At 48.9% G+C, this 13,204-nt stretch overlaps 1 protein-coding gene across 1 annotated transcript; it reads right to left on the bottom strand.

Moving 5' to 3' along the window:
* Positions 1-102: 102 nt before the first annotated feature.
* Positions 103-12,925, bottom strand: KLHDC2 (kelch domain containing 2). Its single transcript, XM_032188827.1, has 14 exons — positions 12,841-12,925; positions 12,255-12,422; positions 11,231-11,310; positions 10,070-10,187; positions 8,622-8,737; positions 6,652-6,733; positions 6,461-6,544; positions 4,201-4,281; positions 4,065-4,123; positions 3,626-3,735; positions 3,091-3,163; positions 2,249-2,336; positions 1,411-1,463; positions 103-1,123 (listed from the first exon to the last, which is right to left on the bottom strand). The coding sequence occupies exons 2-14, from the start codon at positions 12,408-12,410 to the stop codon at positions 1,000-1,002; spliced, it is 1,224 nt and encodes a 407-aa protein (XP_032044718.1). The 5' UTR covers positions 12,411-12,422; positions 12,841-12,925; the 3' UTR covers positions 103-999.
* Positions 12,926-13,204: the final 279 nt, after the last annotated feature.

The following is a 13,204-nucleotide window of genomic DNA, read 5'->3' as shown; positions in this document are numbered from 1 at the left end:
CCCCAAAGCTCTCCAAGTGCATCTTGGTGCTTGTCTGCACCTCCCTCAGCGCTTCCTGAAGCCGCAGCTAAAGCTTACACAAGAAATCAGCACAGAACTCCAGTACAGGAATTGTTTGTTCTAGAAGTCAGTTGTTTATTGATTTATATTTTTTTTTTGAGGACAGCTTAAACATGATTTAACCCCTTCCCCACAGCAGCACAGCCTGCTCCTTGTCCCAGCTGTCCCCTGCTGGGGCTGCTGAGCTACCAGCGGCAGGCACTGAGCTCGCACAGCTGCTCGCAGCAGCCCTGCACCCAGCTGCAGGTGAGCTCCACGGGTTACTGACACAGCTGACAACAGGCTCAAGCACTTTTTAGTTACACTTCTCAGGGCAGAATATCTGCTACCTAAGGTTCACAATTGAAGTTCCACGACATAAAAGAGTTTCAAAAAACAAACTAGGAACAAGCAGAGTAGTGGTGCTTTAACATCTGAAGGTTTACAACAGTTTACCAACTCCGATAACGTACAATTCTCAAATCCTGTTGCTCTGACCTTGACTGGTTGTGGCAAAAAGTATGTTAAGCACTTTCCTAATGCTGTAGACTAAAACGGGCCTCGCCCATCACGGCACTCCTCAGCCTAGACTAAAGCCACGCTCCCCTTCCACGGCCGTGGTGTGCCTCTGCACTGCCTGCACAGCCCCAAAACTATCCCTACGCATGCACACCTCCTCTCCCTGCTTGGGGCTGGCCCTCACAAACACTTCAAGGTGGCCAAACCCAGAACTAGCTGAAGCTTAAGCACAGGATACACCTCCACTTGCATTAAATACATTTATTGCAAACATCTTTACACAAAAATAGGTTCTCTCTAGGCCATTCACATGCAACTTAAAGGCGGGAAGCAGCTACCTACAGGACAGCTATGTCATCTATACAGGGTTAACGCTTGCCACACTCGGTACAGTTACTACAGCTCAGGATTGCTCATCCACGCACTGCCAGTGCAGAGGGCTTAGGAGCCTGAGGTGTTGTTGCTTCCAAACCGCTGATTGACGCTGTGCAGCAAGTGCTTGGGGAGGCAATTCCAGGAGCTGGCCAACATCTCCTTAAAGCAAATGACTGCTTCGAGGCACAGCCTTGGGGAGAAGGAATAGGCAGCTGTTGTTAACGTGGATTTGAACAAGGCCTGCAAACTAAGCTAATTATTTACAGCTAGTGAGTTAGGGCTTGTTCTCATCTTCAGCACCGAATGCATACACCTGAATCTCACTCTAGCCTCATACTTGCCTGCTGTGGTTTCATCTTTAGGAGAAGAAATGTTTTCAAGTATTTTAGCACCCTAAGAACCAGCTCTGGCACTAGGCCTGCACTGTTTGTTTAGAAGGGGACACAACCGTTTAACATTTAAGCCTTGCCTTCTTACCTTACAAGAGATCTTGGCTGTAGCGAAAACACGAGAATTTCATTACTGTGAGCCTGGAGGGAGAGAGGAGCAGTTTGACGATGTGGATTCACGTTATTACAGCAGGAGCCAAAAAAGCCAAGGCTCGTGCACAAAGGAACCCCGGCAAACAGCAAGAGTTCATGTAAGCCACAGAGGCAGCAGACAAGCTGATGATGAACTTGCTCACCAAATCCTACAGCGCCTGTGGTTATCAGCACTCAGGGAACTACAGCTGGGTTAAAAACCAGCCCAAGGGCCATTTTATATGAAGAGCTGAAGGGGAACAGGGGCGTGTTGTTAAATGATTCCACGTCTGCTCCCATCCTGCCTGCACCCCGTGGCACGGAGCACCACGAATTGCACCGCTCCTGTTTGCCACCTGCTGCCCACGGCTCCTGCCACCAGAAGGTGCTGCTGTGCCCCTTCCAGCCAAGGGGGGGATTTTACAGCCCCCAGCGCTCCCCTGTTCCAGCTGGAGAGCCCCTCAACGTCCAGCCCGTTCTCAGCAGCCCTCCCTGAAAACATCCTGGTGAGAGGCACAGGGCAAAGCTGAAGAAACAGCCAGGGGATAAGAACAGGCTCCAAGTGAAACACAAGCCTGAGGGACAGCCAGTCACGATTTGTTTGAATAACGGCATTTTCTAGAAAAGCAGCAAAACATTTCCCCTCAGAGCTTTGTTTATGCACCTCTGCCAGGCCTCGGTACTTTGCGCTGCTGCCTGTGAGCATTTCAAACCTGCGGGAGCGCTGAGAAATCACAGCTCCTGCAGGAAGGGCCGGGCTGCACAGGAAAGGAAAAAGCTCGACATAAACTTACGGCTTTCGAATGGGCAAGTAGGTTGTTGGCACAGCCCCCAAAGACGATCACCTCTCCCTCCTCGCTCGCACAGGCGGTGTGCCACAACCTGCCAACAAGACAGCGCTGCGTTACACAAAAACCCAGCCCCACCCCAAAGCCCGTGTTTGGGATTTGTACTGTTTGGGGTTTGTACGTGGAGGTAGCAGCTGCCAGGCTGCCTTTCCGCCACCACGCTGCAGAGCTGAGCAGCTCAGTTTATGCTCAGTGGGGCTGAGCGGGAAGTGCCACTGCTCCAGGTCATTTAACCTCAAACCAAAGTATTTCCCCAGACAAGAGGGAGCACATTAACTTGACACGGGTGGTTTTGATGCCACACGCATGCATCACGGTAGCTTTGATGCTTTTAAATTGCTGGTCATCACCTCTAATTTGCCCAGCAGGTCTTTACGGAAGACAAAAACATTCTGGGCGTGCACAGGGCCAGCCACAGCGAGGACGCGCAAAGCAGCGCGTGCTTGGTGGCCCAGCAGGAGCACACGGGTGCTGCTCAGCTCTTGTGCTGGTGCTCAGAGCTCAGCCAGAGCACACCAAGCCCCAAATCCCCGTGTTTCTGGCTGTTTCACAAGGCTCTGAGCTACACGCTGCCTCCCACACCACTCGTACAGTGGTGTTAATCTCCCATTGTGTGCACAGATTCAGCACATCGGCGTTCCTGGGGCAGGAACTGCTGCTACGAGGTGTTGTATGGCTAAGACTGCCGAGTGCTGTGAGGAGGGATGTGAATCCTCTCTCTCACAGCCCAAGTGAAAAGCTTCCTCACTTTTTTTTTGTGTTCGTTTCCAAGAAAGTGCGTACCGTACCTTGGTTTTTCAGAATAGTTATGCTCAAACTGCACCCACTCATTCTTGCTGATACAATAAATCCAAGCATCACCTGGAAACAAGCAGAACCCCAAATACAAGCAGCATTATATCAGGTCTCTCACGTTTGCTGGAGTAAACACGTGCTTTGGTATAACACAGTCTATTTTTGTTCTTAAATTAAGTTTTTCAGGTAAAACCCTGCAAAATTTTGGGTTGGCTACCTGAAAACAGGAGTTTAACAGTGGTTTATAGGAGTGAAGTCAGGAGAGAAAGATGGAGAACTGTAACGCTCTTACTAATTGCAATTTGCATTAGATACATTTTTAGAGCAGCCGAAGTGCCACAAATAGCAGAGTCTCAACACACGCAGCGACTCCTACTCTGCCAGTTGAGCTGGTGACCATAAGGAGCCAGATCACAAGTACGTGGAAGGAATGTGAAAAGAATTTACGGTGACTAGGCAATAACTCAGGCCTGTGCATAACTATTCAAGAACACAAAGACAACACAAAATCCTTCTGGAATGACTTACTTAATGGCTGCTTGTCTGTGGTGAATCCTCCAAAGAGAAAGAGATGATCTGAGGAAATTGGTGTTAAAGAATGCCAGGATCGGCCGACCGGGCAAATGCCTTGCGTGATTCTGTATTGCAATAAAAGCACCATAAATTACAGATGGGCTACGATAAAACGCTGCTCTTCTTTCCTGTTCATTGTTTTTCAGGTATTTGAGCTATGCAACTTCATACTGTGCACAGTTCATGACCCACCAGCGAGTTTATTGCTTTAGACACGGTAAAAGAGTTTTGCTCCTATCAGTACTTGGAAACTGCTGACAGCAAAGTCAGGAGGCTCAGCTCCACTTGAGTTTACCCACAGTGGCGTTCGCTAACTTTCATTGGATTGATTAGAAGGAGATAAAAATGACGTCTTCATATTGCTTTATAAAAGAACTCGAGTTTTAGTACCTACATTTCATTCCACTCCCACGTATCCAAGTTCAGGTAGTAAAGGTCGTTCATTCGGGACTCCTACAATAAAGCAGACCGAGGTTGAAATTCTCCATCTGTGCTGCAGCAGCGCACTGGTAAATCGTGCTGGGACTTACTCTGTATCTGCCACCGAACACGAAGCCTCTGTTTCCAACTGTAGCACAGGCATGGGCTGCTCGCGGGGACGGAGTTTTACCCTGGGGACAGAAAAAGTGAAAGAAGGAGGTTACATTTGGTACAATAACAAAAGAAAGGCGATGTCATCGCAATAGAAACCTGCAGTGGGTCAAGGAAAGGGAGGAGCTCACACACAGACAGAGAGTTTCCCACACGTCAGCCACCCAAGGAGGTGAGAGGCTGAACTACAGTCAGACTTAAGGTCAACAAGGAACAGGGAGTGAAAAAACATGCAGCAGGTCATTTTGCATTCAGAAACTTGCTTTTTTTGCTGGCTGGAAGATCAGAATACTCATTAAAAAAATATTTTTTTCTTTTTATGCCTCAAAGTACAAATTTTACTTTTAGAAGAGGGCTCAGACAGTCACAGAGGACCTCAGACTCTAAACAAGGCAGTGATACAATGAATCAGGGATACAATGAATCAGTTTTTTTGGGTAAATTATTCTTCTGACATAATTGAGATCCTTCTGCACTAAGACAAGGCAATTCTTCAGTAATGTGAGCAAGGAGTTATTTAACTCTAATTTGATTTCTTCCAATTCTGTAGCAGCATCACTCCAACTGCCTGTTCCTGAGTCCTCCTGGGACACTTCACACGGGGTCTGTTTGCAATAACCGTGTTTTGCTTTGCCCGTGATCCAGCACCCAAGCGGAACGCACCGAACTGTCACACTGCGGCGAGGATGACAGGGAACCAGCCATTTTGTTTTCCTCAGCTCCCCAGGAGAACAGCGCTACTGAAGCATGAAAGAAAGCAACCCAACGGGAAAAATAATGAAGAGCAAAAAAAAAAAAATAATTAAAGAAAAAGCAAAACAAAAGGCAAGTTTCTTGTTTTTGGAGAGGAGAGGATCAGGTAAATAATGTAAACAAGCATTCAGTGACTGTGTCAAGTTGGGCTAGTGAAGGTTTGGACTGGACTTGAGGCAGAATTTCTTCACCAAGCATGGAGAGAACGGGCTGCCCAGTCCGGGTCCCCACCCCGAAGGTATTTAAGAGATGCTGAGGGACAGGGCTTAGTGGTGGGACTCGGGAGGTCAGGTTGATCATTGGATTTGGTGATCCATGAAGGTCTTTTCCAACCTGACCCGTTCTGTGATTCTGTGAAACAAATGACTTAAATTTGGTTTAAATGGTCTCAGGAATGCCACTGAGCAGGCAAGCAGGGAGCTTTTATTTTTCGTGGATGTTTCCAAGCAAGTCCTACTGACAGTGTTTTAAACCCTTCTCTTAGCAGTCCTTTCCCACAAACAGCTTGTAGGAAGGCTGCAAACACAGCTGACACCGCCCAGAACCCATGCAGATGAGAGAAGTTAACAGCCACACTTTGCTGGCAAATAAGCAAGGTGCGGGGGATTAAGACAGCTCGCTCGGGAAGAGAAGGGAGCAGAGCCCAGGTCACAGAGCCCTAAGCTTTAGCTCTTGGTTTCCTCCCAGGGCTGGATCAGGCAGGCCGCCTGTCTCAGGAGGGGAGGCAGAGCCCCAGCCACAGCTACACAGCGGCTGCCAGGCAGCAGATCAGGAATCATCCAAGGTGAAAACAAACTTCACAGCAGCAGAGCGAGCAGATCAGCTCCACACAGTCCCCTTGTTCCAGCGCCCCATCTCGTGACCCCGCGAGGTGCCTCTCGTGTCCTCCCGCCAGCCAGCACCAGGCATTTCAGGGAGCCCTTCCACAAAGAAGGAACTCTTGAACTCCTGACACTCGGGGACTGGTTTATATACCCTGAAGGAGGCAGGATCACAGAGCACACTTGGCAGTTAAAGGCTGGTGACCTATAAACCAGGCTGCGGGGCGCAGCAGAAAAGTGAAAAAAAAAAAAAAAAAAAAGGGTGAATTTAGATGCTTCTTGCTTGGGTACAGTTAACCACATCTTCTAAAATAATGCCTGGGAGGTGGCAGCTGGAGGTGGGACCCCGCAGGGGGCAGGATACGACCGGGTAAGCTCGCTTTGTCCTGTGGGTTAGCTGAGCACACAGCAGGCACTGGGACATCTGCAGCACACAGCCACCAGGGCTGGGACAGCTTCTGCTAACGCCCTGCAGCGAGGCCGCTTTTATCAGCAACCTCTTCTAATTAAACCAAGTTAAATCAGTGAACTCCAGCCTAGGAGAGCCATGTGTATTTTCAGGGGAAACAAGAAGAGAAATGGCACACAGAGCTGTAACGAAAACAAGCGGTGTAAGAGTAATTACCGTCGTTATAGGCTGGCTCCAGGTAAAAGTTTCAGTGTCCAGAACATGCACGTGGTCATTCCACCCTCTTGGAAGACCTGAATTCTTTAAAAATAATGAATAATATTTAATAAGAAGCGAGATTTAATAAGCACTAATGAAATACTAGAGGTTAAACGGCAATTGCACAAAGGTGGGAGAAGTTAACTTACCCAAAAAGAGGTTTCATCAAATTCAAAAGTTCCTCGTTGCTTCCCTTCAGGAAAATAGCCATAGCCTCCAAAAAATATTAGCCTGAAAGAAAACAAGCCACAAGGTCTGTTAGAAATATTACCCCATTTGGTGCTAGCAAGTAAAGCCCTGTAAAGGCTGGGCTCAAACAGAAGGCAGGGAAACCAGGGAAGCCCCTTTGACTTCATTGCTTCCAATATGTCAACAGTGCAAGTTTTCCAGGTGTGGGCCCTGTTTCTTGCCTCATCGACCCTACCACCCCCGGTAAATCCCTCTGTAGGTGTTTTCCAGGCCCCAGGCTTCCAAATTTGGCTCCGGTTCCAACTGTGAAGCTGCCAGGCCCGCTGCCTGCTCACTGTGCTCCAGCCTTTGTTACCGGGGCTCCCACGGGGCAGCTACGGGGTCTGCTCCTGAAGGGTCCTGCCTCCACCCTTCCCAAGCCTGCAGCTCACTCTCCCTGACCCCAAAATGCTCACAGACACTCCTGGAAGAAGCACAGGGATGGGATTGTGCTGCCTGCATGTGCTGGGCTGGGCAGGGCAGGGTGGCCACGCGAGATACAATGCACCCACAGCCACTGGAGCTGCCTGCGAGGGTTTCGGGTTCCTGGGGCAAGACACTGCTCGTTGCACTCCTGTTTTGTTTCAAAGCCCGAAGAGTAGCTCCTGGGAGCACCCCTGCAGCTGCTCTTCCTTTCCTGTCATCTTCTAAGTGTGATTTACGTTACGTTTGGGTCTCCAAAGGCTGCAAGTAAAAGCCTGCAGAGCCCCGGCACGACGTGATGCTGAGCCTCCGAGCCCTGCCAGCTGAAAACAAGAAGTAGAAGCCCCAACCACTGCCTGCTCGCAGCAGAGCTCAGCCCCAGCAGCACCACGAGGCTGCTCACAGCCTGCAGAGCCCTGCCCCGTGGGGAGCAGCCCTTCCAGCCCTCCTGCAGGGCACGGGTCTGGCCATGTGAGCTGTCACCTGCTGATTTTTGGGTCCTGCTTTCTGGAAGCTGGAAAGCCCCCAAGAAACCAGCCCTGAGACCAAGGAGAGAGCCAAAAGCTCCTGCCTGCCCCCAGACAATCCCTTTCTGCCCCCAAACTGCTGAGCACCGGGTGCAGGGCACTGGTGGAAGGGAGAAGCCACCACAGCAGGGGCATTCCTCAGCCTCCTCAGCACCAGGAGGCCGCAGCAATCTCATCCCACAGCTCCCTGCAGGGACTAGCATGGCACTGAGCAGGGGGAGGCTGCAAGGCAACGCTCTGCGTGTCAGCTCATCTGGCTCCGACACCTCCTCCTTGTCCTCCTCATCTTTTCCAAGGTTCGCGATGCCAAAAGGCATCTCTGGGACACCACTCCAGCACATTAGGTCGGATAACATCGCCAGCAGATCATCCCATTGCATTCTGGTTTTGCGCAACCAGCACAAAACACGCAGCACGAAGCTTGTGTGGCGCTGAGAGTCACATGTGGCTTTTGATTAACATGGCTTCTTGCTCCTGGACTATCAGGAACAAGCTGCCCCACAAGACATGGCCAAAAGTTTGCCTTCTGTATGTAACAGGAATCCTACAGCAGGCTTCTGGGAGAATAAATCCAGATGCAACTGCCAAGGGGAACAACGCTGCTACGAGGAAGCAGGGATGTACTGAGAATGCACCGTGGAAGATTTGCCTGTCAGGAGCCCACAGTTCGGATCGTGACTCACCCAGATACTTTGCAGCTTACACATAGCCAAACTGGGAGTGAGGTTTTCCATTTATCAACAGTTAAAGGACAGAGCAGCTTTAAAAGGCTGGCTGGGGAACAAATCCAGCATCTTCCTGGAGCACGTATGTGCTGCAGGCAAGAAATCTTTCTGCAGCCCTTGTTTAAACAAAAAGACACAACAATGACAAGGCTAAGAGTGATTAAAGCACACACACACGCAAGGACAGCTGCGCTGACTTCGTTGCTGGAGCCTTACTTGTTTTTGTAAACCCAAACGCCAAGTTTGTCCTTTGATGAAGGGGGGACCCCCTGACACTCTACTCTGACCCACTGCAGCACTTTGTCCGTGGATCTGGAATTTAACATGTAGAACTGTAGAAAATAAAAAGATTGTTTTTTACCCACACGGTTAGCTTAAAGCTTAAGTCTGACTGATGTTAAAATAATTACTTTTAATTAGCATGTATTGGTACAGAAACACTACAAAAGTTCTATTCCTAGCTGCACAGAGTACTGACAACGTTTGGAACAAAATAAGGATCTTTTTATGGATCCTTGTCTTTTTACAGACTTAAGCCCCAAACTTTCTTTTACAAAAGTCACAGGACCATTAACATTGAGTGGCACCATCCAGAAGCTGAACCAGGATAAAATGAAGGCGTGCATAATATAGCAATTGTCTCAGAATTTAAAAAAATAAATCAAAAATAAATGTTTTTATTGCCTCATCCCTTCTCTGTGTGTTGTGTGATTTTACATGGTGCACACATAAACACTGCCTGAAGTGTCAGAATACCCCCAGCAGGAAGGAAGCAACTCACACTTCATAAATTTAGTTTGGTTCAGCCTGTTTACAAGTATTGCAGCAGGTTACTTTCAGGTTACTTTCAGTTTATATTTAAGAGTGAGACTGAAACCATTTACTTTAAACCCCACTTTCCGAACATCAAAATATTTTCAGGTACTCCAGAGAAGAGTGAGTAACATTTCAAAGCATTTACAAATCACCTGCTGATACTGTTTCAGTGAGCTCTGGAAATTCCCAGGTTTCAGAGGAATCAAACTCACAAGCACCACTGCAATACAATTTACGGGGTGAGCTGCTCTAGAGCAACTGCCACCCAAACAGGTCACGGTGCTCCTTTGGTGGTGGAAAGCAACAGGGGTGCAACCACCATGTGAAATGATGCAGAGCTGAAGGCTAACTTGTTTTCCAAACTTCAGGTTAGCTGACCTGTTGCAGCGAAACTAAAAACTAGGCTGATAAAAGCGTGCCAGCCGATCACTTGCACGGAAAAAAAAAATAATTCAAGTGCTAAGCACCGTATTTTGTTAGTCAAAATCTCTCTGGCAAGCACAAAAGGAACATGGCTTCAATTAGCTCGCATCTGAGGAAGCTGCTGACAGCATGAGAAAGCTGGTTATCTGCTTCCAGGAGGTGAAAATATTATCCTGCAGAAGCCATGGAGGGCACGGTGATTAGATGCATGTTCAGCATCTCTGGTTACTGACATTTAAGCTCTGAAACAGGATTCAACCTGTCCAGTGATTCAGAAGAAAACGCTTTTGTGATTTGTTATGATCCATTCCTTGTTTTGGATGGGAATTAATTAACTGAGAAGTCCACCTCTCTCTCCTATGAAATGGGACCAAAGCTAACGACCAGAAACTTCTCTGTGAGGAAGAGTTTATGAAACCACTGACCTTGTTGGTGTTGCCCCGCGCGTGATGTCCTCCGAACAGGTACACCACTCTGTCTACACACACCGCACAACTTCCAGACATGGAAGGGGGAACATCTCCTTCTGTTTTACTCTTCTTCCTAGAAGCACAATTAAAATATTACATCTGATCAAACCAAACAACAGCGATTTTCTCTGCAGTGGAACTTTATAACACTACCAGTACGTTTCTCATTACGACACGTCCCTGCGGACCCTTCAGTTAGGAGTTTTGCAGCCCCGTGCACTTTAACAATTCACAGCACGAGGCAGGTCTGATGAAGGGGTGGCGTGGGGAAAGGCCACCTTAATTAACACGTGTTTTCTGGGGGAGGAATCCCGTCTGCCCAGTTCAGGAGTTTGGAGTGATTTTCACGTTCAATATCCCAGAAAGATCCCCAGGCAAAGAGGCTGCACCTGTCTAAACTGAGGGTTTATGTTTTGTTACCTTTTTTTTTTTTAAATGCTTGTAAACACAAAGAAAAGCTTCCACCCCCTGCTCAAGGCTCTCCTCAACCACTCTGGTGACTGCAAGCAGTGCTGAAGCTGCATTTTCTGCAAAGCACTGAGGGGGCCAGGTCTCACAGAGCAAGGCCCCAGCTAGGAACAGAATTGGAGCACCCTTTTGCCTTCTCTTGTACCATCAGGCACGCAGGTTTCACACAACTTCCAGGTTCCTACTGGTCTAAGAAGACACAGTAGCTTCTTTGGCAGCATCAATATTTAAAAACAACTCCAACAAGAAACAAAAACATACGGTACCCTCAATGCACTCTTCCCCAGTGAATGGTACAAGTACAATTTCCAGGTGTTATGTCCTATACCAGATATCCCAAAAAAACTTTGTGCTGTTGATGACATTTTCCTGTATGGGCTGCCTGAGCTGTCTCTCCCACCTCACCTATCTCACCCCTGTGAAAGCATAATTGTTTTCCACACAGAAAAACAAAACAAAACAAAACAAACAAAAACTAACAACCCTGGAAGCACTGCACACATTTATGCAACAGTTTGATACGTGGGAATAAAGAGATCAGAAAATTCACTCTGTTCACAGACCCTCAGCATGGTTTCTGTACCAATTTAAGAACTTCTCTCTTTCTTCCCACAACGCAAAAATTATTAAGTTAATTATTTACTGTACCATCTTCCAGTTTCCATGTTGTAGATCCAGATTTCATCTCTAGGCAGATAGAAGTCATAAAATCCCCTAACTTGGGCATTCTGCAGAACAGTTCAGAAAAGAAAAAGCAAAAGAAGGATGCTTGAATTAGACTCCTGCGAACGTTTAAAACCCCTCAGATGTCTAATCTGCAGGAACAATGCCTGCTGTAGTCCTGTACCTCTCACCTGCAGAGCAGCCCCAAAGAGCAGGTATTAGATCATTTTAGCTTCTGCTGGGGACCACACAAACTCCCAGCAGAGCCAGACACTGATACAAATAGAAGCTAATCCTCCCGTTTGTATCCCAAAGAGGACAGGGTGCATGAATGAGCCAAAGTCTTCTTTTTACATCCCCCATCCCCTCCACAAAATGCAGAACTCACCAAAAGCTTTATCTTGAGCTAGTTTATCTACTGAAATCGCTGTCAAATAATTTTCATTGCTGTCAAAACCGTAGGACAGCTTGGTGCTACTTGCTCTACACCCCCCTCTTATGCTAAACAACCAACTTGTGCTCGTTAACGTGCACCACACAGCTGTGCTGATAATGGTGGACATAAAAGCACCATTTTGCATGGTGCACACTTCAAATCAGACAGCATTTCCTCCTCTTCCAACAGGGGCACGAGTTAAGGAAGCCAAACGACACTTAGCATCCCACAGAAGTTATCTGTGTGCCGAGATCTGTATTTAACACTCATGATTATTTCAGTAACTCGAACCTCTTAAATGCTATATTCTAATTTGTTAAATAACTTTGTTTTTTTTTCTCTAGAGGAGGGATAATTTTACAGATTGATTTCCAAACTAACGGGACCCAATTACCAGCACCATGGGCCGCAGGGGCATACCTTGTAGCCACCCAGATGTACATGCAGCACCCGTGGGTGACAGCCACATACCTTGTAGCCCCCCAGATGTACATGCAGTGCCTGTGGGTGATGGCCACGTACCTTGTAGCCCCCCAAACGTACGTGCAGTGCCTGTGGGTGATGGCCACCTACCTTGTAGCCTCCCCAGACATACATGCAGCGCCCATCGGTGACGGCCACATGCCCGCTGCGCTCCGCGGGGCTGTCGTTCTCCAGCTGCTCGAAGCTGTCCTCAGCCGGTGCCGGGAGCTCCTCATCGGCCTGCAGGTCCTCGTTGTCATCAGCCATGTCGACAGGGTGCTAGGTGCGCAGAACGACACGGTGAGGGGCTTCGAAAACAAGCGGGGAAAAGCAGGGGAGGGGAAGACAAGAGGCCGCGCTGTGGTGCCTCTCACAGGGAGCTCTGGGTGCAAGCTGTCCCCTCAGCCAGCAGCGCTGCGGGTGCGGATTGCTGAAAAATTTACGAGGCTTTCAGCTGCCTATTTATACCAAAATCTCCATCTTATTTTTTTTTTAAAGACCATCTAAAGACACCCAGAAGCAGACCCCGCGAGGCACGCACCTCAGAGCTCCGCCTTTACACCGAAGCCCCCCCTCAGGCAGCGCCCCCTCCGCACCCCCCAGCGGCTCCAAACGAGGCCTCCCCCGACCCCCTCAGCTCCCCCCCGACCCCTTCAGCCCCCTCCCGGTCCCTTCAGCTCCCCCCCGGCCCCGTTACCTCAGGGCCGAGCCCTCCCGGCGCTGCACCCCGGCCCCCTCGGCCTCAGCTGGGCCGCGCAGCGCCAGCATCCGCCGGGGCCGCTTCCGTCAGCGCCGCGCAGGCTCCGCTCCGCCCGCCCGCCACAGGCCCCGCCGCCCTCAGGGCCCTGCCCCGCCGGCCCCCGCCATAAAAAAAAAAAAAAAAAAAACGACTTTAAGGTGTTTTTATAGCACGACAAAGCCCTTCTCGGCCGAAATACCGGGGTTTTATAGACCCCCAAACACCCGAACTAACAGTAAATAGTCGTCAGTTTCAGCACATGCAAAATGCCGTCTCTCTTCCAACACCCCGTCACGAAACTTCCCTTTTCTGATATAAATAA

This window comes from Aythya fuligula, chromosome 5 (assembly GCF_009819795.1).
Source record: "Aythya fuligula isolate bAytFul2 chromosome 5, bAytFul2.pri, whole genome shotgun sequence".
NCBI classification, from domain to species: domain Eukaryota; kingdom Metazoa; phylum Chordata; class Aves; order Anseriformes; family Anatidae; genus Aythya; species Aythya fuligula.
This window is presented reverse-complemented; position numbering and strand designations above follow the sequence as displayed.

What these genes read in the sequence shown, in the direction of transcription:
- KLHDC2 (XM_032188827.1), bottom strand. Translation starts at nt 12,410, where the DNA reads ATGGCTGATGACAACGAGGACCTGCAGGCCGATGAGGAGCTCCCGGCA. An exon ending in GTTTGGGTTTACAAAAACAA is followed by an intron (nt 6,734 to 8,621) that starts GTAAGGCTCCAG and finishes GTTTTCTTTCAG; the next exon opens with GCTAATATTTTTTGGAGGCT. An exon ending in TGTTCGGTGGCAGATACAGA is followed by an intron (nt 4,124 to 4,200) that starts GTAAGTCCCAGC and finishes GCTTTATTGTAG; the next exon opens with GAGTCCCGAATGAACGACCT.